At 40.4% G+C, this 27109-nt stretch overlaps 1 protein-coding gene across 1 annotated transcript in view; it reads right to left on the reverse strand.

The window, feature by feature from the left end:
- The window catches only part of npas3 (neuronal PAS domain protein 3), a 337016-nt gene that overhangs the window by 170386 nt on the left and 139521 nt on the right, over positions 1-27109 (reverse strand). Inside the window, 1 exon segment of the mRNA XM_088087580.1 lies at positions 21063-21307. Coding sequence (XP_087943706.1) covers positions 21063-21307 — 245 coding nt within the window.

Raw genomic sequence — 27109 nt, forward strand, 5'->3', positions numbered from 1 at the left:
GTGATAAGTTATCTAGTACAGTAGAACTATGATGTATGGTTCTCATCCCCGCACTGAGACACAGCACTGATAGGAAACACACACACTTACACTTACACACACTCACACGCACGGTTCAGAGCTGATGCAGAGGGTTGATAACTCTGCAATAAACTCCCTCACACACCAAAACTTACAAAGTACAATCACTGTGTGTGTGTGCGTGTGTGTGTGTGTGTGTGTAGAGAGAAAGAACAAAAAGGGAAGTTAAACTTCAAACAGGAGCCTTGATGTTGATATCATTTAATAACATCAGGTCCTGCTCACTCACTCACACACACACACACACACACACACACACACACACACACACACACACGCACACACGCACACACACACACACACACACACACACACACAGAGACACACACACGAAGCTCTCATTAGTTTTAACAGCAGTGCTATCAGTTTTTAACAGTGTATGTGTGGTGAAAGGAATCGACACACACACAGAATCGAGAGAAGAAGAAAAGACTGAAACAGAGGATGTTAATGAAGAGAACATGAGTCTTCTGACCTCCTACAAACACACACACACACACACACACACACACACACACACACACAGCGTGCTCACAGCATGCTGTCACACACACACACACACACACACAAACACACACACAAGAGCGTCTTTATAAAGACAACATCATAACAGTCTGTCGTCTGAAGTGCAGCTTTGTTCGTCTCATGCTATGGGCATGTGTGTTTGTGTGTGTTTTTTGTGTGTGTTTGTGTCAATGGTGATGCAACAGTCAGACAAAACTAAGAAATTATGTGTTTCATACACACTTAAATTGTCAGCTGACAGATCTGCTTCTATCTGATATTTTCACAACTTATTTTGTCTACATTTAGTCCTAAATGTGACACTTTATTCAAGAAATAAACCAGATGTATGAATAAAAAGCAGAAAGATCATCTTCACTCAGATGTGAGAGGATGCTGAATCACAGCTGATGTGTTGCTTCTGTGCATTCATGTAAATGTTTAGAGTCTTTGCTGCACCTGTTGTATTGTGATCTTCATGCAAGATCCATAAAACACTTCTTGTTACACTAGTTTCCACTGTCCATATCATCAAACAACCGCTTCTGATGAGACTTTTAACGGTGAGGTGAACAAGGTCCGCGTCAGGTGTTGGGGGAATTAAGAGCAACCTGATGGCAAATAGGCAACAGGAATAAGACAGAGAGGGAACAGAGAGGATAACTGTCTGAATACTACTATAAGAGCGAGAGAGGGGATATATGCAGAGGATTTCGGACCAATGAATACTTCAAAACTCATCATCCACACTAACTAAAAGACAACTGCTGGCTCAGTGTTCCAACATCTGCAATCACAAGCTGCTATCACAACTAGAGATTAAAGCGCAGCAGCCAGGAGCTCCTCAAATCCTTTTTTGCTATTTTTTTTTTTTTTGACTCCATGGTCCCTTCTGTCGAAACACGGCTATTCTACGATAGAGAAGCACTTATCAGCATCAGGAAAAGTTGTGTGGAGTTTGGACTTAATGCAGCAGACCGAGCGGCCAGTCAGACCAGAGGGGAGAAACGAAACTGAAAGACGAAGAGGGAGGAGAGCCAGCATCAGGGCGAGGATCAAGCTGTTGCACTGGATGGGCAGACCTTGTTCAGAGCCGCCAGGACACATGACTCTGATGCAAATTCAAAAAATGCACTGCAAGAATGAAATGATACCATTAGCAGCCTCATCTTAAATTTCTGGCAGTTTTGCACGTGAAAGTGTTCAGATCCATTAAAATATTTTGTCTGCAGCCTCGAGATTCTGCGATCTAAATCTTTCTCCAGCGTCTTCACCCTTCGAGAATCAAAGACTGAATATTTTTAATAATTGGTAAAAGTGGTTAAATTCACACAATCGGATGCCAGAAACATTTCTTATCAGATATCAGAGAAGCAGATCTGCCATATTTTACCCCGTTTATTTAATTCAGCTGAGACTTAACATACTGCTACTTAAAAAAAAAAGAAAAAATTCTTCTGATCAACAACCTCATCAAAGTCAATTTAGCTTGTGTTTTTTTTCCTCCTTAAAAATATTAAAAAATCAATTAGTGAGAGTGCAGATCAAACGGTTTGAGTGACAGGCAGCCGGCGACAAATTAATCAGCATCCTGAGAGACAGATGGCTTCAAAATGAACTTTCTCCGCTTTTAGCCTCAAAGCAACATTTTTTTTTTCATCTTGGTCGTGTTTAATATACAACAGAAGATTTGTAGTGTTGCAGTTAGAAAACAACAGCTGCAATTAGTCCAGCAGCAGATTGTCCCTTTGGTTTGAGAAAGAGGACGAGAAGGAGGGGAAGAAAAGAGGGAGGGAAGGATATAGGAAAGAGGACAAGGGAAGGATAACTCATGGGAGGAAGGATATACATAAGTACATGTATACACTTAATAACACAGACAAACAGAAAATCCTCACATTGTAAAAAGCTAGAACCATATACCTGGATGTCTTTGCTTAAAAAGTGACTAAAAATATTTATGCGATCAATATTCTTTCGACTGACTAATCAATTAACCCTTCGAAACCTGAACAAATTGGATACATTTCCATCAAAAACATGGGAAGATGGCAAAGAGAAACTCAAGAAGAAATGACCCAAAAATGAACAAGAAATCATTTTTTTAAAAAAGTACAAGGAAATTACACGAAAATTAGCAACAACATAAAAAAAGTAAAAGAAAATTACCTTAAAAAAGTGCTTTTCCATAAGATCATTTAGAATGCTACTATGCTAATTATATGGTAATTTGATTTAATTTTAAAAATATTTCCTTACTGTTTTTTTTTCCTCAGGATATTCCCGTGTGTGCATATATATTTACATATACATATATATACAGTATATGTGTGTGTGTGTGTGTGTGTGTGTGTGTGTGTGTGTGTGTGTGTAAATAAGGGCAGAAATTCACAAAATAAAATGCAATAGTGTGAGGAAATTAGGCGGACAAATGGTTAAGAGAGAGAAAAGAGCTGAAGGTAAGGGATGAAGGACAAAGGAAACTAAAAGGAAAGCAAGGAGGGAGGAAGAAGGGAGGAAGCGAGGATGGGAGGAGGTAGGATCGCTTCAATAAGAGAGAGAGAGAGAGAGAGAGAGAGGGAGAGTATATTTCCAGGAGCAGAGCAGTAATTTCAGATACAGTAAGTGTGTTTGTTCATGCTAATTAGTTGGCGCTAGCTGTGGCTGGGAAAACCTATAGACATGCTAATCAGAGATAGAGCTAACTGGCACTGCTTGGCAAAGAATTAATGTGTGTGTGTGTGTGTGTGTGTGTGTGTGTGTGCATGCGTGCGTGTGCGTGTGTGTGAAACGGATTGAAAGGGTGAATAAGGCTGCTGTTTTCAGTGTTTCTTGCTGTCAACAAAAACCATGTGAAGATCCAACAGCAGTGTGTGACGTGCTGTCTGCGGCTCACAGCTCCGAGTCCACTGGTTTATTATTGAAGACAGAAGTCTTTAACCCTTTCAAGTCCTCACTAACATCGCCAAACAAGATCGCCAAATGTTTTTTATTTCATTTTTTATGCCCTTGGGGCTATAATAATAAAAATTGATGAATATTTTTAACAGACCCCATCGTTTTTTAGATCCAGGCATCTACCCAACAGTTGAAATGTCCATTTAAAGTAATGGAAAAAAGAGAAAAAAAACCCAAATTATTTACTGTTAAAGCTCTTGTAGTATAATGTGTGTATAATACATTCATTCATGTTTAAAATAAAACAAAAAAAGGTTTGTTTTTTTCCAGTGTTACTTTCCAAAACCAAAATAATGAAAATGTTTTTTCAATTTTGTGTCAAAAAATGAAAAAAAAAAAAGTGGATAATGAGAGTGGTCTGTGTAATGCTAATCAGTTCAATTTTCCATAAAAAAAGAAAAATAGAAAATGTAATTTTCTAAAGTTGTATTTTTTGTTTATCAAATCAATGTAGAATTAGAATTTTAGGAAACTGAACTCAATTTTCCAATGTTCTGTTTTCTTCTTGTGAGAATTATTCGTCATTTTAGTCAGTTTTTTAATTGACAAAAACTTTGTAAACACTTTTGTCCTGCTGTGTTGAGATGATTTAGAGCATTTTAGAAAAATGCTTCCAGCTCTGAATCCATCTGACTGATTTTATGCTACAATATGTTCTGCTTTAAAAACAAAACAAAAAAAAAACACTTTTTAATCAACTTTTTCTCCACAAACGGTATCTTTTCCACAAAAAAGAATTTTCAACCTCTCTGATCTCTCTGCATCTAAATAAATTTACTTTGTGAACAAATTAAGCACAAAAAAAGTTGATTAACAATTCAGCTAAATTTAAGACGTACAAACTCAAATAAAGCCGAGAGCCACGGCGCTTACTGAAGCTGCTCTGAGCTCCAGACAGAGGCAGAGAGATGGACGACAGAGGGATAAAAGTGGATGATAGAGGAATGAAAGCATGAAGACAGAGAGAGAGATGAGGGATGTGGATGAGATGGAGGGACAGATAGAGGGACGGGAGGAGGGCTGTTTCGCAGAGCAGTTATGAGTGTTATTAAGAAATGGCTCGGCCGCTAACGGAGCGTTCAAATGGCGGTACAGCTGAACGCTTCACGGCCCAGCAAACACAAGCTCGACCGCCCTCTCTCTCTCTCTCTCTCTCTCTGTCTCTGTCTCCAGTTTATCTAATTCTCTCTCTCTCTCTCTCTCTCTCTCTCTCTCTTTCTGATTCATTCTTCTCTCGCTCAGTGTCCTCCAACTCTCCCCTGTTACATTTTAAATTGTAAAAATCCATTCAATCCATTGGTTTCCATCAGAGAGTGCAGCGGTGTGTGTACGTGTGTGTGTGTTCACATTATAAAACTTCACATCATGGACCTGTGAGTGTATGTATTTGTCTGTGTTTGCTCCTACATATTTATCTTTTTCTGTGTGTGTGTGTGTGCATGTGTGCGTGTGTGTGTGTGTGTGTGTGTGTGTGTGTGTGTGACAGGTAGTAAACAAGGTAATAACAGTCCTCTTGCAGACGACTGACTGCTATCAAGAGCTTTGATTGGAGCGAGTATCTTCCAATAAGACATCACACATCCGTGTAGACTTTAAAATACCTGAATATAATCATGGTATACTGTGTGTGTGTGTGTGTGTGTGTGTGTGTGTGTGTGCAGGTCTTTTAAAAACACTTTAACCCTTTGAAACCTATATTGACATCAGTTTTCTTGTGCTGGGTTCAGATGCCTTTCACAAATATTTATATCTCTGAACATTGAGCATATCTTTTTTGAATACACGGGGAAAGAGTTGGCAGCTTGACAAGAAAATCCCACAAATAACAAATGATTTAACAAATAAAATTAAAAAAAAAAACAAGCTGGTGGAAAATGTCCATGCAAATATATTTATATATTTAAAATTATGTTAAATATTTTTTTTGTTTCTTAAGCACCACCTCTAGATCATTGCCTTGACTTTTTTGACCTTTCATTTTTATAAATCAGTAATTATTACTGTAAGAACAAAAGCAACAAAAAATAAAGTAAAATCCTTCAAATAGAGGAAAGAAAAACTAAAATAAAAAAATTCAGTTTTCTTTCTTTCAGAAAGTTTTAGAGCTCTAAATGCTTATGAAAGTCGTCTAAATGCAGCACAAGAAAACTGATGTCAATAGGTGTTAAAGGGTTAAGAGAAATAAAACCAGTTTGCTCAGGGTTCAGTGGTTTAAATGCTTGTGAAAGGCATCTGAACGCAGCACAAAAAAAAAGAAATAAAGAAAAACAAAAGATGTCGACAAAAGTTTCAAAGGGTTAAATCCAAACAAGAAGAGAGTCCTCACATAATCTCTATTCAGAGCTCTGATCACGGCGGTCACCTTCTGATCCAAACTTCGAGACGTTTCACAGACTGGCTGGTTCTCGTTTGGATTCGGAGAATATTCATCGTGTCCGCACATAAAACGCTACAGTCCTAATTAGAATCAATCCTTCGGCCAGCACAATTAATCCAGCCAAGAGGAATTTGTTTTGCAACAGTGGACGACTCCCAAATTAATGGAACATTGCAGATTGATTGTTTGTAGTTAATTTCCTTAATTTTCTTCTGCACAATAACTCTGGATGACTCATTACTGCAAAGTCTGTCAAAACATTTAGATGTTACATGGAATCAACAAACCTTTTCTGCTTCAGATGTGAAAGAAAGGATTAAATAATCACAATTTTAGGCCTTTAAAGAGGTTTCAATGTGTATATTGTGACCCTTCCCACTATTGGCACATACACAGTTTCCATGGTAACTATATTTCTGTATTTACGGGTGGATATACTCTGGATACCGGGAGAATTTGATGGGTAAAGCTCCACATCCCCACCGACTCCCTCAACTCCCGTCCTGCCCAATCATGTGTATTGGCAATCGGTGCCGCAGCTCTTTAAAAAAAAAGCTCCTTATTCCCCAGTTTATTTTGACATTTTGATTCACGATCAGCTGTAGGAGGAGGGGAGGGAAAAAAAATAAAAAAAATAAAAAACACCCTTTGAGACAAACTCAGGCCGCTTAACTAATTACCAACATATATCACCGCTGGCTCCGACAAGCCAATTACACCTGATTGGAAATACTTTACTTTGTTCAACACATGCTTTTCATGTCGGTTTTAATTCAGTGTCAAAGCTTGCATTTCTGAATATTAGAGTGGATGATTGACTGCTGAGGGCCCCGCCGTGTACAGTACATAAGCCAATAATGTCCCATTTGTCTGCTATGGAGGGAAAGCGGGATAAACAGATTAGAAAAGGACATTAGACGTATAACTGGGTTAGTAAGGACATCGGCTCTAATGGGTAAACGTCCTTCACAAGAGTCTCACTATGATTAATACAAAGTGATTGTGGGAGTTCCTGGAAACATGAAATGACAGGCCTGATGGGAAAGAAGGTCACATTAACAAAACAAGAAAATATATGTATATATGTATGGCTTATTAATGCTTTAATGACCAGGATGTTTTGATTGTTGGTCTATAACTTTAAAGATCTACCGTTCTCCATGCCGATTACTTGAAGCACCTAAAGACACCTGGAAGCCCTCTCAAGGCCCCTTAAATTCACATAAGAACCCTTAAAAAACAGAGCCTCTTCATAATCATTTAATCTATGAAATGTCAAAAAAAGAAAAAAGAAAGCTCAGCACAAGAGCCCAAACTAACACCTTTAGATTGATTAGCTGCCTAAAAAACTAAAATCTCTGTTATGTATCAGTGTAGAGGTCCTTGGACGACCCCTTGAACTCTTGTAAGAGTATAACTGTTGGTCTTCCCCACTGTATAACTGGACATCTGGCTTCCATTAACCCTAAAATTGTGCAAATTGAAATTGCAAATTTAAAATACGCCTGATGGAAATACGTCATCTTCGTGTGAGTATTTCAGGGACTTAAAAAAAGCCATATTTGGCAAAACTGCAATGGAAACACTGTTTTGTCTTCTCTAGGTCACATGATGCCATGGCTTTGTGCTTGTCAGCGCTGTTATTGCATCGCGTAACTCTGAGAAAGTTGAGGAGATCATCCGCAAAAAGACAGGTGCATGAACGTGTCCATTTAGGTAACTTATCTGCTTATTGATCAAAATGTCATGTCTTGACTTATGACAGAGACTCGACTTGACTTGCTTGATTCTCACAACAGTAACTTGGGACTTGCTTGAGACTTGGGAAGTTAAGATTTCAGACTTGTTTGTGACTGTGACAATGGCGCGTTCCAGTTGAACTGGGAAGTCAGAATACCAGAGTTTTTAGTTGGAAATTTCACTGGAACGCCCCCCTGTATTATTTGTATCAGATTAAGTCAGCGGTACACACAGCGCTGCTCGTCTTCTATCGTTAGACATGTTGTTACGATGTCGGTATGTACGAGCACGACAGAGCGTTTTATTTGAACTGGTATTGCTAACAATGGCTTAACTGCGGGGATTTCAATGCAAACTTTAGGGCAGTCCCACTTGTGCTCCTGGAACACATCAACTCGGGGGTGACGTCACTCCCAGCTCCGACCTCCGTAACAGGAACGCACCATTACTCCCTCACGCTGGCACTGCCTGGTACCTTCTGCTCTAATCTGAGCACTATCACAGTATAACAGGGCGACCAGCCAGCTCTGACTCTGAACTCGTCAAACAGTGCCACTCTGTCACTGTTTTCGGCGTATGAGGGTGACGGCGTCAGATGAGAACGAGCTTGGACACAACTGGCGGTGTCGTTATTATACGCCAGCGGCCCATGCAACATGTATGGGTGGCGTCATTTGAGAACAAGGCCAGACAGAAGCGGTTGCATGCACATAAGACACTGAAAGACAGCGTCAGGTAATAACGCTGCTGGTAACCACGTGCCAGTGCACTTATAGGGCTGGCAGGGAGGTGGGTGAGTCCCACAAATAACCAAATTTTGTGCAGGAGTCCGGAGTTCGCTCCCCGTGTTAGGTAACCATCTGTGGCTTTGTTGCCTAATTCTATCACGATGGTCCGTGCTGGTTGCCATGTGCTCATGTTGTGTAAACGTAACGTGGCTCATCTTGACTTGCTCACTTCCGCACTCACATCATGGTGAAGTGAGCGACGGTTATTCTGGATGAAACCAGACCGGAGTGATCAAAGTGTGTTCCCAGTGAAATCGCAGCCGCCGCCTCCTCTGCGATCACTGCGGAGGACAATCAGGCATCAGAACTCAGCTGTGTACAAATCTATGTAGACACTCAGCGAGACAAAAACATGTCATTTCAAATGCAAACCCGCAGAGAGAGAAACAGTCTGATTCAATAAGTGAACCTCTCTCCCTCTCTCCCGCTCCCTCTCCGTGTTCTGGTTAATTGTAGCGTCTTTCAGGGGGTAAACAGAAACAAGCAACTATATTTGCTGTCATTACAACACATTGTTGGACAACAACACTTCCCGGAGCTGTTTTGTGTTTGCCAACAAAATAAAGAAAAAAGATAGAGAGAGGGGGAGAAAAAAGGTGTTCGAGTAATTGTTTCCATGGTGATTATTTTCTCCTCTTTGGTGTGTGAGTGTGTGACAGCATGCAGGACGAGAGAGCGAGAGAGGGAGAGTGTGGGGGGGGGGTAAAGAGTTGAACGAAACGCCCGCCAGCTACGTCGGCAGCCGAAAGCAATTTCCTCGTCTAAATTTAGTTATGCAAAGCCTATGGGCATCATCAGCATTTGGTAATTAGTTTTATAATTACTGCTGTTTCCCTCTCCCTCTGTCACTCCATTTTTCTTTACACTGCGACCGGGGAATCAAAACATCTCACACTCGCAGCTGGCCAAATTACTCTCCGTTTATTAAGTGCGAGCAGGCACGGCGAGCGGTTTTTAGCCGGCGGATGGAGCGGCGTCTGCGCTGCATAGTCGAGCCCGGCTTAGCCGGGGGCCGACGGCAACGCCACAGGTTTCTGCAGCGAGAGAGCCGCGGCGGCGTTTGACAAGTTTATTATGTGAAGAAGCAGCAGCTGCCCTACTCGCCGTTCTCTGTCTTTTCGGATGAGACGTGGGTAAAAAGCTGCAGTGATCACGGATGGACGGGGGGTCTTTTTGGATAGGAAATAACAATTATCTTCCAGTGTGTACATGATGTAGTCCAAATAATGGAGGCTCTGTGCTTCGTGTGCTTCCGTTCAGTCCCACTGTGTCTCAGCGGAGGACAGGAGTGGAGTTGTTGTTGTCAGACATCAGCGGGAGGACGATCCTGCTGTTAAAAAGACGGCGAACCTGAGTTTAACAGCTGGAGGGAGATCAGGGTGGTTGGCTTACAGACGGAAACATCAGGCCGTTAGCTGCAGAGGCCTCATGATCTGTCAGCGCAAATCTGCGTCAACACACCTCTTTAAACGCCTCACACTGTCGGCGTCAAAACCGCGACACGCAAACTTCTATGTTTGGAAGTTAAAAATCTTCATATCTATTGTCTTTGACATCAACAATATTTGAGCTCTCTCTTGGTTTAAACATTATTTTGAAGCATTATGAAACCAAAACAATATGAAACATTCAAACATGCTCTCATCCCAACTCGTCACACGGTGGCGCTCTGTCAGTGACCTTCTGGTCTACTTATGACCTTTGACTTTCCGTCTGCGTCAGCTGTTTACACTCTGGGATGCCGTTACCGTGACGTCAACAAATGGTGGGATGATCCCAGCTAGCAGGTAACGTTCCCACAACATTGGCTAATGTAATCTGCAAGTTGCAATAATATTTTAATCGAATGTTCAAATAACGTTTAAATGATGTTTATCATTTCAAATAACGTCCCTAAAATGTAAATACTGACTAAAGCATAACGCTATAACTGCAGCATTCAGAGGAGGTTTTGGTGATTTTGAGAGGAGAGGAGATCATAGAATGTCCTTTTTTAATAAAACGTTCCCACAACGTTACATGAGAACAAAGGAAGAACGTTTTCAAAGCAACATTCAGAAAATGTCACTGAGGGCTAAGATTACAGGCCTTTGTTGTTTTTAGATGAAAATCTAATGTAATTGATATATTAACAATTTAAAAAAAGAACAGAGAATAATGCCCAAACTTTAAGAAGAGCATTCTGGGAACATAAATACAAATTTCCACTGAAAACTGCTAAAAAATTTCTGTGGTTGCATTGTACCGTTCTCAGAGCGTTTTTCGAACCAAAAATTGCTAGCTGGGATGCAACGTGGTCCCAACATTGGCTAACGTTACCTACAAGAAAAAAGAAAACGTTTTGAGCTAATGATCAAAGAATGTTTTAAGGATGTTTATCTTTTCAATTAATGACCCTTAAGGTTAAATGCTGCATAATTACACATTAAAATTGTATTACGAAATTAGAATATATTTTTCATGTTGTTGTCATCACTTCTCCTGCTGCTGTTAGACGCCTTTCTAAGTAACTTCAAAGACAAGTAACTAAACCTTTGAAACCTGAGCAAGTTGATGACATTTCTTTCAAAACTTGGGAAAAAGGCAGTGAGCAACTTAAGCAAAGTCAATGGATTAACACATTTATTAAATAAAAAAAGAAAAATATCAAAGGAAAATCAGAAACAACGATTGGGAAAAAACACTTATAATTATAAAAATAATAATAATAATTATCAAAAATTTAATATTTAAAATTATGTACAGATTATTATAACTTTTAAGCAATTTTTCCAAGTTTTGCTGGTCTTTTTTTCTTTCTTTTTTGTATTTAGCTTATTTAAGGTCATTTTCCTGTTCTTTTTACTAAATTCTTGCTTTTTTGGATAATTTTTGATAATTTTGTTGCTCATTACAAAGTGTTAATGTTCTTTTTTGTGTGTGTGTGATTTTTTGTTTTTTTAAATTTTCTGATAATTCGTATCTTTTTACAACTTTCGAGCTACGTATGCTATTTCTTTTTTGTTACTCATTGTCATCTTCATGTGTTTATGAAAGAAATCGAGCCAATTTGCTTTTGTTTGAAAGGGTTAATGATTGTAAAAAAGCAAGAGTGCTATCAGTTTTGGCTTACGAACTCCAGTATCTCTGCAGAATGACACCTTGCTCTACTTGCTTTTATGCTCTTATTTTTTTTTAATGACTTGTAAATATGCTTTTATTTTGTTTGTTTTTATGTTTTTTTTAAATGCTAATGCTTTTATCTTGTAGCACTTTGAGATTTGTTCCAAAGTGCATCACAGGTAAAATCTATTATTATCATTATTATTATTATTATTATCATCATCATCATCATTATTATTATTATTATTATTATTATTATTATTATTATTATTATTATTATTATTATTATTATTATTATTATTATTATGATGATGATGATAATAAGGAGGCAGGATGAGGTGAGTTGGGGACTCTGAGTCCCGGCCGGACTGCAGGCGGGGCTGGGGAGGTGGGAGGGGTTTTCGATGCGAGCGCAGTGTTTATCCGGGTGTCGGGGTCACTGTGTTCCCTCAGTATAATGGAGGAAGCCATTAGCCCAGCCAGCAGGCCGCATCATAAAAACGTCAGCTGGTACAAAGAGACGAGATGGATCATAACGAGACGAGACTCCCGCTGCTCTCGCTCTCTGTCTCTCTGCCTCTCTCTCTCTGCCTCACTGATAGCCTCTGTCTCTCTAATTGACTGTCTCGTTTATTTTTCTCTCTTTCTCCCCCCGTCTCGTCTTTATCCCTCTCATTTTTCTACACAGTCTCTCTCCTCTGATGCTCCTCTTTTCTCCTCTCTCTCTCTTTCTGAGCGCTTACGGTCTCGCTAAGCAGGAGGTTGATTTTGTGTAAAGCGGCAGTCTGGTTGTATGTAATGCTAAGTGGATGGGAACACACACACACTTAAAAGCACACTTTTTAGAGCGCGAGGAGTCGGCTAACATCGACGTAAAATGTAGACGATGTTTCACAACATGATTTCTGGCGTGCGGATATCAGCTGCAGCAACGTTTTACCACAAGTGTGTTGGACGGGGACTGTGTGCGGACGTGTCACTATGATGGAAACGAGGATCTGATTTGACTCGACATTTCTCGACTCGATATCACAATAACCACTAACCACAATAATGACTACGTGGAGTCAGCCATCTTGTATGCAGCGGTCTGCTGCAGCAGGAGACGGGACAAACAAAAGAGAAGGACGGTGGAAAAACTACAGGCCATTATGGACAAAAATCCCAAACCCCAAACCCCAAACCCTCGGTGCTCTGGGTTTGTTTGCTGTTGCAGTTCAGAAAACTGTTTATTTTTCTCAAACTGGAGATTTTTAAAATCAGAGTTGAAACATGCAACTAATTCTAACGTGCCAGTCTGCAATGTTCTTAAAATCTGCCTATTAAAATCACTGGGCCTCATTCACTGAGAAGAAATTTCTTCTTAAAAACTGCTGACAAACTTTTAATGAAGATTCTGACATTCACCGAAGTTTTCCTTTTTGGGATTTGTTCGTGGGGAAGAACAGAATGTACACACACTGAAGAGCACTTTTATGCACATTTAAGTGCTGTTATGTTTGAGAAAAATAAGTGCTTCTTGCATTTTCTTTTGTTTTACAGCTTTATAATATTACATTTTTTAAGTTTCAATAATAATTTTGTAATTTAGAATAATGTGCTGACTCGGGGTCCAGGTCTGTGTCCAGACGTTCGGACCTGAACGACAAACCCTACAAACCCCGAATCAGGATTATGATTTTGACCATAATCCTGCAGCCCCACCAACACATGATGACATCAGTCAGACTACGATGAACTTCATCGCTTCTTAAACGAGATTTTTTAGCTTCCAGTCTGCACACCCTCAACATTTATTTACATTAATAATCATAAACAGGTTCTGAAAGGTGACACACAAGAAATACTTTCACATTAAAATCCACATCAAATGACCCTGAAGGCACGCACACACACACGCGCACACACACGCGCACACACACACACACACACACGCGCGCGCACACACACACACGCGCACACACACACACCATGCTAAATCCCACCTTGTGCCTTATGAGCTCCTGTACCAAGTCATAAATAGGTTTGTGGGTCTTATAAAAAATGCCATAATTTATATTTTAATAACCGAGAGCGAAGAAATTTATACAGAATGTAAAGCAGCGAGTGTGTGTGTGTGTGTGTGCGCGTGTGTGTGTTTACAAAATGTGTGAGCTCTGTTTGCATTTATGCATGTATACGTGTGTGTCCTTAGTATGAACATGTGTGTATTAGTGAGAGTAAAGTTTGTTTGCGCGTTTGTTTATAGGAGTGTGTGTGAGGTTGTTTGCTTGTATGTGGAGTACAGTGACTGTGTGTGCGTGTATCGGTGTGTGTGTGTGTGTCTTGATTGTAGACTGGCTCATGAAGTGTGGCATTTTGGTGTCTGCTGCTCTCTGCATGCATAATGAATAGCCAGGTGTCGGAGGGGGTCACACACACACACACACACACACACACACACACACACACACACGCACACACGCACACACACGCACGCACAGACGCAACAGACTGTCAGACAGACACACAGAAGCTGAAACACTCACCAGTGGACACACATACTGTATGCGCATGTGCAACCGCACACACCGTCGTAAATTCTCACATAAACACTTCGACAAACATTCAGTCACACACACAGAGGCGGCGAGCGGTCAGTCGTATAAACACACACACACACACACACACACACACACACACACACACACACACACACACACACACACACACACACACACACACACACACACAGAGTGAGGCTGGTGTCAGGATGCTCCAAAGGTCACGGTTGTTTGTGTGGCGTCCTGCAGCAGATGTGGAGACTCTCTGACAGGAAGTCAAAACCTCCAACACTAAACTGTAGAAGAGCAACTGATGGGTCAATTACTGCAAAGGTCAACGAGGAGGAGGAGAGGAGGAGGAGAGGAGGAGGAGAGGGGGAGAGGAGGATGTTACCAAGAGGGAAAGGTGGAGCAGGAGGAGATATAGAAGTAAGGATGAGGAAGACTATGGGAGGAGGAGCTTATTGGGAGGAAGGATGGAGGAGGATGAAAGTGAGCAAAAAGGAAAGAGGGAAAGGGAGAGGAGAAAATGACAAGAGGATGAGGAGGAGAAAAAAGGAGGAGGTTACATAGAAGAAGGGTAAAAGAGGATCAGAGGAAGAGAGAGGAGGAGGAGGGAAGGAGGAGAAGGTGATGGGAGGAGGACGAGGACGTAAAGGAGAGGAAGAGGAAGTTACAAAGAGGAAAGGGTGCAGAGAATAAAAGGGACAATAAGGGAGGGGAGACAAAGGAGGAAGAAATGGATGACAGAAGGAGAAGATGAAGACTGAAGAGGAGAACATTACAAGAGGAGGAGAGAGAGGAGAGGAGGAAGTTACAGAGTAGAAAGGTGGAGGAGGAAAAGAGGATGAGAAAAGGAGGAGAGGAGGCAGGAGTTACAAAGAAGGATGAGTCAAGGAGGATTAGAGGAAGAGAAAGGAGGAGAGGAGGGAAAGAGAAGATGATGATGGGAGGAGAACCCAGATTGTGAGAAGAGGAGAAGGAGGAGGATGCAAAGAAGTGAGGGTGGAGGAGGGTGAGAGGGAGAGAAAGGAGGGGAGTCAGAAGGAGGAGATGTATGAAGGAAGGAGAAGACGATGAAAAGGAGAAGATCACAAGAGGAGGAGAAAAAGGAGAGGAAGTTACAAAGTAGAAAGGTGGAAGAGGAGGGAGAGAGGAGGAGAGAGGAGGCGAGAAAGAGGAAAATATAAATAGAAAAACAGAAAGGAGGTGAAAAAGAAGAGAGAGGAGACAGAAATGGGACAAAAATGATGAAAATAAGAGAAATGAAGGGAGACCAAGACATGAGGAGGAGAAGGAGGCGGCTGAGCAGGAGGAGCAGGGAGGAGTGGACATAAAGGAGGAGAGGAGGAGCTGAGAGAGGAGAAAGGAAACATGAACACAGAGAGGAAAATAGGTGAAAGGGAGAAAGATAAGTCAGAGGTGAAAAAGATAAATGGAGAGATGGAGGAGAGAGAAGAAGTGGGGGGAGGGAGGAGAGGAGGTGAAATGAGTTGAGACGGTGGACCACACACACACACACACACACACACACACACACACACACAGAGTACAGTGTGTGATAATGAATCAACAGAGTGGAGGTCAAACAGCTCAGATAGCGGCTCATAGAGAGGAGCGCTTCATTTATTCACCTGCACCTCCCCACTGGAACTCACAGGAGCAAAAACACACACTCAAACGCACAATTTTAACAAATTTTCAGCTTTGTTGTATCGTTTCCTGAACTATTATTATTATTTATTTATTTAATTATTTCATTCATGTTTATCTTCCTGTTTAAGCACATTTCACTCTGTGGTATATCTTCATTTTAAATTATATATTTTTGCCGAAAAATCATATGCCATCATGTGATTTGTCGATTGAACTGATGTTTTTTCCTTTACAATTACTTTTATTTGATTTACTATGTAAACAATCACAAAATTTATATATTTCAATTACTTTAAATCCATTTTTCTCACAAAATTTTTGACATTTGAAAAATAAGATAAACTGCAAAGAAACACACTTGAAAACTGCAGAACTAAAAGAGATAAATAAAGAAATGTAGGAACTAGGAAGCGATAAATAGTTATTATGGGGCCAAAAACAATATATAGCAATATTTTCCGTGGCAATATTATATCGACACATGGATGCCAAATATCGTTTTTACAGGAAAAACAAATACAAATTTTGGTAGCCTTTGAAAAAATGACCTTTTCAGTCCACTAGATACATTTTGCTGAAAAAAATTGCAGTGAGATGAACAGACTGAAATTTTTTTAGTTAGAAAAAAAAGTAATAATTCCAAATATATGTTTTCGCAATCCAGAACATAAGAAAAAAAAGTGAAAATAAGCAAGAATATTTTATTATGACTTAAGTATATGATAATATCATGTCCCTAAATAAAGAGAAGGGAAGAGCATGAGGAAATGGATATAAGAACAGAGGCAGAGAAAGAGAAAGAGAAAGAGAAAGAAAGAGAAAGAGAAAGAGAAAGAGAAAGAGAAAGAGAAAGAGACCTTAGAGAAGAAGAATGGATGAAAAAAAGAGGAATGGAAGAAAAAATAAAGATAAGAAGAAGTCATGAGAAAACCAGAGAATTAATGAAAAAATAGAGGGAACAAATGAGTTTAGTCTCAGTGGGTGAAAGAGTATGGAGTCATCAGGAGGAATACTACACACACAGGCACGCACGCACGCAGACGCACGCAGACACACGCACGCACGCACACGCGCACACACACACACACACACACACACACACACACACACACACACACAGAGCCATCTTCATTACCTGAACTGATGCAGAGCAGCTAAACAGAGGCCAAAATCAATAACTCTCTGCTGTACTGAACACGCTGCAACACACACACAGACACACACACACACACACGGTAACATACAAAACAATTACAAAGAGAAAAGGTGCACACACACACACACACACACACACACACACACACACAAAAACACACACACACACACACACAGTGGAGGATATTCATTCATTAGAGTCAGTCAATAGGAGAGGACAACCTGAAAACACACACACACACACATTTTTATACACACAGCACAAACGATTGTGTGTATCATGTACTGTACATGTTCTGTGTGTGTGTGTGTGTGTGTGTGTGTGTGTGTGTGTGTGTGTGTGTAATTCGGAGACAAAATCTGATTAAACTGCATTTTCTCTTTGTGTGTTTCTGTGTGTGTGATATATATATACAAGGTGAGACCAGCCTCACCTTGCTCTGTGTGTGTGTGTGTGTGTGTGTGTGTGTGTGTGTGTGTGTTGCAGATATGTAGTGTCGGCAAAAAATGTTATTGCATACTGTCAATCCCTCATTAGCTTTCAATTACTTTTAGTAGTCATACATTTTAGTATCTGCATCTATAAGCTGCAGAAATCAAGCAAATTTTGAACTATAAAGCAGCCCAGCGAGTTTACTAACATTAATAAGAACGTTATTTTATAACACGAGCCGTCGACGTGACGTCGTAAATGCATAAACATGGCGGGCAGTAGTCAATGTTTGGTCAATGGTAAGAAAGTTTTTATTAATTCACATATTAAATATAAATTTTTTGATCATATGTAAAGTGTAATATGGTATTAATGTGAACTGTTGTCCATGCAGAGAGACCTAGATTAAACATAAAAATATATAAAAGTATAATATATAATATATATACAGTAAAACTTCAACTAAAAGCCTAGTCCCAATTAGTCCGGGTTTTTTGGACGTATAAAACCGAGTTGTTGGCTTCCTGCTGCAGATAATGTGAGTTAGCTGCTTTAATCACACACACAAATATGTATATATGTTTAAAAGTTTATCAATATTGTCATGCTACACTCACTGTTACCTTAGTGAGATTCTTCAATTCAATCATTCAGTTAATTTTACTGAAACCATGAGCACCAAAAAGAAGACAGAATTATCAGCAGAGTGAAGATGCAAATAAAGAGATTAGCAGATGCAGAAGACTATCTTTAAAAAAGCAAAAGAAAAATGTCCAGAGAACTACATTCATATTCATCATAATAATATATTAATTAGAATTATTATAATTCTGTGTCAGGTAAAGGTCTAGTTTCATCAGACGCACGAATACAGATTTAACAGACTCTTGTCAGCCAATCAGAGAGCAGTGTTTCCTCTAACGACTGCATATTTTAATCATTAATGATTTCCATTAGAATCAGATTTAGGTTAAAGGACAGGTCAGGTGTCACATGTGCGTGTGTGTGCACGTGTTGGTATGACTGCTTGTGAAATGTGACTTGTGTGTGAGTCTCAGAACTGTGTTAAAGGGAATATCCAACACACACACACACACACACACACACACACACACACACACTAATCTGGCGTATACATTTCTGCTCTGGTCATTAAAATGCATGTGCCTCTTCAAAGCGCTGACAACAATGATGCCATCTGCTGCTGTGTGGTGACGGTATGTGCACACACATGCAAACACACACACATTCAGAGACATGTGTAGAAATGTGCGCATACACACACACACACACACAGACATACACATGATTGCGCCGTCTCAAACACACAAACATTTACTTGTATTCACACGTTTGCACATCCTGAAGCACAAATCTTGTTCTTGTGCGGATTACAGCTCTGCATACGGGTAAATATCCTGGTTGGAGTTCGTAATGACACACACGCACGCACACTTAAACACACACACACACACACGGCACCAGAAATTTCAGGCAATTTGCTTTCATCTTTGGGTCATTCCTACAAGCCCAAACGTCCCTTTTAAAAGCGAGCGCTCCTCTTCTCCTCTAAGTGCGTCGCACAAAGGGCCCATTTCAAAGGCAAATTCCACTTAGATTCACAAGTGCTGTGTATACTCTGGTACTCCAGGCAGAAATTCATCAAAGCTTAATGTTCCCTTCACAGAAAATCACTTAGCGCAGAAGCTAGCCGTCTGTGTGTGTGTGTGTGTGTGTGTGTGTGTGTGTGTGTGTGTGTGTGTGTGTGTGAGAGCGTGCGGCTTTTCCATGTTGTTTGATAGCAGTTTAAAGGGCTGGACAATCACCGCAGCGCTGCTCACCTCCGGCCCGATATGCCTCTGTTTGTTTGTTCGGATCTATTAGAATAAAAGGGTTTGTTTGAAGATATAAAGACATGTTTATGCGGAGGCTAAATAAAAGGCTAAAGCTGCTGTTAAGGTTTAGTTTACAATGAGAGGCACTCTTAGCTGAAAAGTAAAAGTCAATCTGAGGTATTCTGGGTCAGCATTGATGAAAAGCTTTGTCGTATCCAAAAATAAAACATTTGCAGACATAATTTAAAGCCCTAACTTCTTTAGTTATTGCTGGAAAAGTGCAGTGCCCGTACAAACACTTGACTATTAGGAATCAGCCAGTTGCTGGGCCTGTGGTACTGATATTTTAATATATATACAAACAACTTCAACTCAACACTTCACCTCTAACCCAAATTTGAAGAAACTGCATCAAGGCCTTCTTTAGACATCATGAGAATAACATGAATGCAAGGTCACAGTGATATTGACCTCTGACCACCAAAACCTAATCAGTTTATCGTCGAGTCCAAATGGACGTTTGCGCCAAATTTGAATAAATTCTCTCACGTTGTTCTTGAGAGATCATGTTCAAGAGAATGAGACGGGTGCAAGGTCAAAAAGAGACCTTGACCTTTGATGTGGACATTTGTGCCAAATTTTAAAAAACTAACAGGCCCTCTTGAGATATCACGTTGTAATGCCAGTGCATATGCATAAAAACATAATATCTCAAACCTTTAGAGACTTCATATTAGGAGCTATAATGGATGAAAGATAGCAAAATAAATAAATAAAATAAAGTAGAGAAGCTTTCATTTTCAACTTTTTGCTGCAGAGACAAAATTACAGTTTCACTTACAATTACAAAATATTTTGAGACTGAACCTGAACTGAATTCTTGAGCCAGTGCGATCAAAGTCTTTGGAAAAGTTAAAGTAGACTGAGGCACACGTATGTCCACACACACTTAAAATAATTCACAGATACATTTTGACTAATCCTGATGCTGTTTATGTCTGCGTGAATGCACAGAGACAAGAGGAAGGATAAAAACTGGAGGATAATAACAACAAACAACCAAAGTTCCTGGTAATTTCTGAACACATAAACATGGAGTTCCTCCCAACAGTCAAATTTAGTCAATGTGTTCAGTCAGGCACCCAAGATTCAAGCCGAGCAAAGCTGCTGCAAACTACATATCATGAGCTCAATTTTGCTCCAGGAGTCGAGGAAAGCATCCGATGAACTGACTGAAACATTCGTCTGCTGTAATGCTTAAAGTTAAACCACGTTTGTATGAGGCCAACGAGCACTGACAAACCACAGAGAGAGAGAGAACGAGTTTTAGCTGATGCAACGGAGGTTAACGTCTGTTTGGACTGAAAAACACGGTCAATAAAGCTCAGCACTGAGGCTTTCAAACTGCAACATTTTGCTATTTTGAAAAGTTCGTTCTGTGGGCAGTTTTCATTGGGACTTTTCTTCAGCTCAGAAGTTTCCCAAATGTGACCTTGTTGCTTTAAATAATGGAGGAAAAGCCAAGATATGGCAAAAACAAACCAAGAAGCAACAAGAAAAGGACAAAGCATACTTTTACCAGCCTGTGCACCATCCAGTATCAAAGCTTCTCGAAGACTTACGTCCAGTTGGACTTGACATTGTTTGGCTATGATATCACCAAGAGGGAAAACTCTTGTTCAGAGGTTGAAAAATGCAAAAGGGGATTTACTGTCCAATGAATCATTGCTCCCTGGATCCTTAAGGAGTCTTTCTGTTGTTTTTCTGATGCACAAAACTAAAAAACTCTTTTCTGAAACTACACAGAGCCTCATAAAACAGTTTAAAGACAACCCCGTCCTGCAGCCCCGACCGTGTTGGTCCTACCTTTGACAGAGGTGTTGGGCCTACCTTTGACAGAGGTGTTGGGCGGCGGTCCCTCCATGCGCAGGTTCCACGGCGGGTCTCCCTGGTTGGCGAAGTCCCTCATCTTCAGGTAGCTAATGGTGAGCCGGATGATGGAGGCCTTGTCCAGCTGGCTGGTGATGGCGCCCGGCAGCGGCAGCATCTTCGCCAGCTCGTAAAACTCAAAGTTCTCCTTTCCCCGCCGCGATCGCGCCGCGTCCCGTGACTTCTCCTTCCTCAGAGCCTGCAGCCTGGACGGAGAACATCAAAATGTCAGAAATCTGATTATCGAAGACACAGTGGACTTCTTGTTGCAAAGGACAAAACTTCATGTGACAGCAGTGAAGACAACGTAAAGACAAATGAAAGAAAAGCCATCAACTTCATGTAGAAATTTAAGACAGTACATCTGAAAAACAAGCCCACATCCGCAATAGATGCATTTTTCATGACAGATTTCAGCTTACGAGGGCCAGATATGTAGCTGCCAAATTCTTCTGGACCAGCCAACCAACCAATAGACTGAACCACCATCAGAGCCAGCTATGGTTGCACCTAATAAAGAAATCAGAACTTTTGCAAGAAGTTCAAATAAGACTGTTATGTGAAACATACTTGTTAAACTATACCAATAATTAAACAGCTATTTAGTACATGATGTGTAAAAGCTGGAGAATCACAGATATTCCATCAGATTTAATCGCCAGTATGAGTTGAACTCAATGTTTTTTTTTTCATCTAAAGACATAGTTGCACCATGACAAAAACCTGGAATTTCAAGGGTTAAAATTAATTCATATTTGATATTTATGATTAGGAATGATGTTGGTTAAAATTAAACTCTATGAAAATAGAACATTTTTATAGCCTGATTTGGAAAAGTACACTTTGTGTGCAGAGTGGTTGGAGTGTGAGTATTTGACACTGTACAAAAATTAATAATGTATAAAAATCAATGTTGCTGCTAATCATGGACATATCATAATAATCAAAATAATAGTAATGTACTTAGCATGTAGTATAATAAGAATAATAATTTTTGTGTTTTTTAAAAACATAGTGGTATCATGACAAAAACATGGCATTTAAAAGGTTAAAATTCTGAAAATGAATGAATATTTGCTATTTGTTATTAGGATTAATGTTGGTTAAAAATTAAGTCAATGAAAGTACAAAATTGAACTTATGTGTAATATCTTTTAAAGCTTGATTTTTAAAAGAGCATTTTGTGTGCAGAGCGTACGAGTGTGTGTGATACTAAAGCGGGGCCTGAAGGGTTAATCTTGTTCTAATTTTAGTGATTTTCTTCTGGCCCCCCATTTGCTGATCACGATCCCACAAAAGATTGGAAAAGCTGAGTCAGACTTGTTCTGGTACTGGGAGATGACGAAGTGTGGATACGAGAATATGCAGATGACATCATCCTATGACTTTGTGTGACTGTCCTTCGTCACACTGACACGACGCCTTCAGATCGAAATAAGAACTTCAAACATCACCAGCAGACGTCACGTTTCTTCCTTTTCCTGCTTCCTTTACTATATCAGCTCACACTGATACGACACTATAACGTAAGTACCTGACAATCTGTCTGCTTTGCTTCATCCCATTACTTCCTCTCTTCCCCTCCATCACTTCACTCTATTACTTTATATGAAAGAGCTGCTCTGTTTATTCTCTCTCTCTCTTTCTCTCTCTCTTTCTCTCTCTCTCTCCCTCTCTCTTTCTCTCTCTCCCTCTCTCTCTCTCTCTCTCTCTCTCTCTTCCTCTCTCACCCTTCAACAACAACAGTGACGACCATACTTTCCTGCGGCCTCTCATCATCATCGGACGCCGTTATGAATTAACTCGGCAATAAATCAGCTGCTAAAAACCTCTGTGGGCTTCCTGCCGGCCACACACACACACACACACACACACACACACACACACACACACACATAAAGACAGGTGATTAATTTTTGCCGGAGCAAAAAAATGCAGGAGAAAGAGTGTTAGAGGGATAAAAGAGGGGAGAGAGGGGGGATGTAAAGAGAAGGAGAGGGATGAGATGGAGGGATAGCAGCGGACAAACACTTTGGAGGGGGAGGAGGAGTTGTTTAGGGCTATAGATGAAAAATGGCTGTCATCTGGCGAAGAATATCATTTTCATACTGTTTGTCATTTATTTATCGAGGAGAACAAACAGTAAATGAGGAGGAGAGGGAGACGGGTGAACTTGCATTTCACTGGTTTTATTTTCCTGCTCAAATTGACTCTCCCTGAACTTCCTCACTCTGATTTTAAAATCTGTAAACCTTACACATGTTGTCGCCCTCCAGCTTTAATTAGAATAAAAGGCTGATTGGTTTTTTTTTTGTCATCGAATCTCGACATTGTTGGTGTCCTAGAAAGTGACAAAATTACTTCAGTTTTACTATGTTTTGTCAAACTGGACAGATGCAAGCTCATATACGTTTGTGGGAAAAGCTTCAGCCCAAAGCAAAATGTGTTTTACAAAACTGAACCATACGGATGGCGTGTGAAATCATCTCCACCTCTGGAGAAAAACCTGCAGCTACAGGAGCTGCTTCTCTCCGACTGAAAGATTAAGAAATGCTACGTGAAAGCAGCAACTCTGCACCTCTAATAACGGATGTCAATGTTGAAGTCCTGCAGCAGCAAGGACCAGCGCATCAGTCATTGATTGCTGTTCTGCATCTGAGTGAGGAAAACGAGGAGATTACGATCAGAAAGAACGACAGTGGACACAGAACAGCTCCTAAGATACACTTCAAAGTGTTGCAGGGCCGACAGCAAGGCCAAAGCCTTTTTCTCTATTGTGCTATAATGGAACTTTTTGGAGAAATAGCAGATTGGATGATCGATGTCACGCTCATCCTCCTGCAGGTGCACAGCGCCCGGCGTACTGACATCCACCTCCAACTTAAACTGCTGAGTTTAGGACGGCGAGCATAGGGGAGCTACAGAAAAGCCAATATTCTGACTACCTGAAGTGGGTTTTGGGGCTGATGAGCTCATCAACACTGGAAAAGTTTTTATGATAATAACAAGCCATCCCCAGAAAACGATGGAGCTCAAGACACCTTTGGGGGGCTGGAAAATCCATAAACACCTGCATTTGGCACCAACAGGGCCAACCTGACCCTGTCCGACCTCTTAAGCGGTTAACGGAGGCTTTTCCAAACCCATATTTTGGCCAATGTTAGAGTGAGGAAAGCGGACACAAACAAGCGAAAATTTTAACAAAGGGTTTTAACAAAATGTTTTAAAATATAATTATTATTAGTCAAAAGGAAGGAAATCTAAAAGATAAAAAGATGTGCTCTTATTTTGGAAAATCTGAACCACATACTTCTATATTCATAACAAAGTAAAGAAGGCAGCATTAGATTTTCATGTTCACTGTGTTCACTCTATTTTCTCACACAGATGAGTGTGTGTGTGCGTGTGTGTGTGTGCGTGTGCGTGTGCGTGTGTGTGTGTGAAGCCTGACGGCTGCCGGGAAAGCGAGGAGCAGCGAGGCAGACGGAATTTATTTGTTCCGCAAACTTGGAAAGCATTATGTTGATGGACAACAAATATGTCTTCATGTCTGTCCTCCGTGCGTGTGTGTGTGTGTGTGTGCGTGTGTGTGTGTGTGTGTGTGTGTGTGTGTGTGTGTGTGTGCCTGTGTTTAAGCGTGGATATGTGAGAGTGTGTGTAAGTGGACAAGGAGGTGTGTTTGACCTTGACTCAAACAGACATATTTATCATGTACCGGCTGAGTAGGTAAATGCAACACTTGTTGTGATCGGTTTGTGTGTGTGTGTGTGTGTGTGTGTGTGTGTGTGTGTGTGTGAGTGTGTATGTGTGTGTGCATTCGCACACGTGTGTCAGTGTTTGGGTCTTATAAACATGAAATGAAACCGAGTCGTAAAGTTCAGCCGGGTGACTTGATGGTGTTTTAAAGAGCTTGTCACGGCAGGCGAGGTGTGTGTGTGTGTGTGTGTGTGTGTGTGTGTGTGTGTGTGTGTGTGTATGTGTGTGTGTGTGTGTGTGTGTGTGTGTGTGAGATGTCGTAAAGTTCAGCGAGGTGGGTCGATGGCTTTTTAAAGAGCTTGTCAGCTGAAAGGAAGAAATATGTGTGTTTCCATGTGTATGTGACTATTTTAAGAGTGTGTAGGCAGAGAGCATGCTGGGAAGGTCACCGGGTGGTCGAGGTTTAACTTCCAGGTCAATTGGAGGTCAAACTTGCCATCAGTCATGTGACGTGGACGTGCTGTTGTCAGGCAGATTTACTGTTTGAGCTCAGCACACACTGCCTGTCGTGTAAAAATGATTGAAAATGAAGATATCCAAAGAGTTAACAGTATGAACGTATGATTCATCCGTGGTCACATGGTCCACGGTTTCAGACTTTCGGAGGCCTCAGAGTCCTTCACTGTCTGTCTCTTCATGTGAGGACACTCCCAGGTGTCTGTAGGTCAAGATACTGCAAGATAAAGACCTTGGAGATGTTTAGACTCCAGCTGTATGACGTGTGCATTAAACTTCAGAAGAGTGAGTCAGTGTTCTGTTTCTTTAAGTTTCTGGCGTCTCTTTGTTCGTGCACCTTCTGTACCAAGAGCTTCTCAAATCCAATTTATGTGTCATCATTTGAGATTAACTGTGACTCATCTAATTTATTTCATTATTCATCAAAATTAAGACTGACCAAGAGCACAAGTTTTTTCCATACGACTTTGGCGTTGTCGGCAGGATCCCGACAAAGACACACTGTTTAGGTAAAGAAAGAGCTCTCACTGCCGCTTGATTGGATATTAAACGAGAAAAAAAGGATCTGATTCAAAAACATCTTTACTCTGTTACATAATGTCCTATAAATTACATTTATAGAGAACTAATTTGAAAAGGGAAAAGTAATGCAGAGTGAATTGCCCAAGGATAATTTGACATGTTTACCAGAGAAACAGGGGCTCGAACCGCCGACCTGCTCTACCTCTGAGTCACAGCCGCCGCATGACCGGGTACGTGTCTGCAGTGTTTGGTTACCTGAAAAGGACGCCAGCTCTGACCATAATTCAGACAGCAATTACGTTGCCACAACACGATTAAAAAAGCGGCTTAGTAACATGCAAACATAATTACACGGAGACAGGGCTGCAGAGCACCTGCAGAGAAACTGCCACGCTCACATTCAAGTGTCATAACCAGCAAACTAAAACATCAGAGTTAGTGTAAAAAATAAAAAGTACTGTGGTTAAGTAATAACAGAATAAAATCCTCACACACGGCTCTGCCTGCCCTCTCCGTCATCATCATCCTCTGTTTCTAAGAATCTTGAAATTTGTGGCTTTTCTGTGTTTTAATTCTATGTAATCTTGATGTATACAGTATATTTACCTTTTTCTCTTCTTTTTACCGTAACATTACTGTATGCACATTATTGCCTCTACCTTAATTTTATTGATTTTTCTTCACTAAAAGCATGAGTAATCTAATGTCCACAGCTTCTCTAGTTTACTCAGTTTGGTGGAGTCGGAAACTAGCAATAGCAATAATCTCTATATGTATTTATCTTGATAATGAAATACATACATACATCAATAAATTAATAAATGCATCAACAGATAAATAAATAGACAGATAGATAAATAAAAACACCTTACACTTTGCTAATTTTCATAGGTTTACGGCCTGTCAGCCTGTTGCTGCAGCCATCAATACTTTCTAAAGACAAAATAAGTCCCATACTGTGACTGACTTGGAAAAAGACAGGTGATGTAGAGAAAGGTGAGACAGATGCTCAAGTAGCTTCACATCATTGAAAATGTACCGTGCAGACTGTATTGTTCAGAAGGAGGAGGAAACAAGAGTTTCAGATTTCACAGACATCTAAAAACTTCCTTGAAATTTTGTTTTTAATCATTATTTTTGACTTTAAACAGCCAAAATCTGCCTCTACATCACAGCTGACAGTCTCTATGTGTCACTTTTCAAACACCTTATTTTCAGACAATGAAGACAAAATTAAACTTATAATCTTTTAAAGCAGCTGAATGTTGACTGAA

This window comes from Plectropomus leopardus, chromosome 14 (assembly GCF_026936395.1).
Source record: "Plectropomus leopardus strain MGB_pleo_1.0 chromosome 14, ASM2693639v1, whole genome shotgun sequence".
NCBI classification, from domain to species: domain Eukaryota; kingdom Metazoa; phylum Chordata; class Actinopteri; order Perciformes; family Serranidae; genus Plectropomus; species Plectropomus leopardus.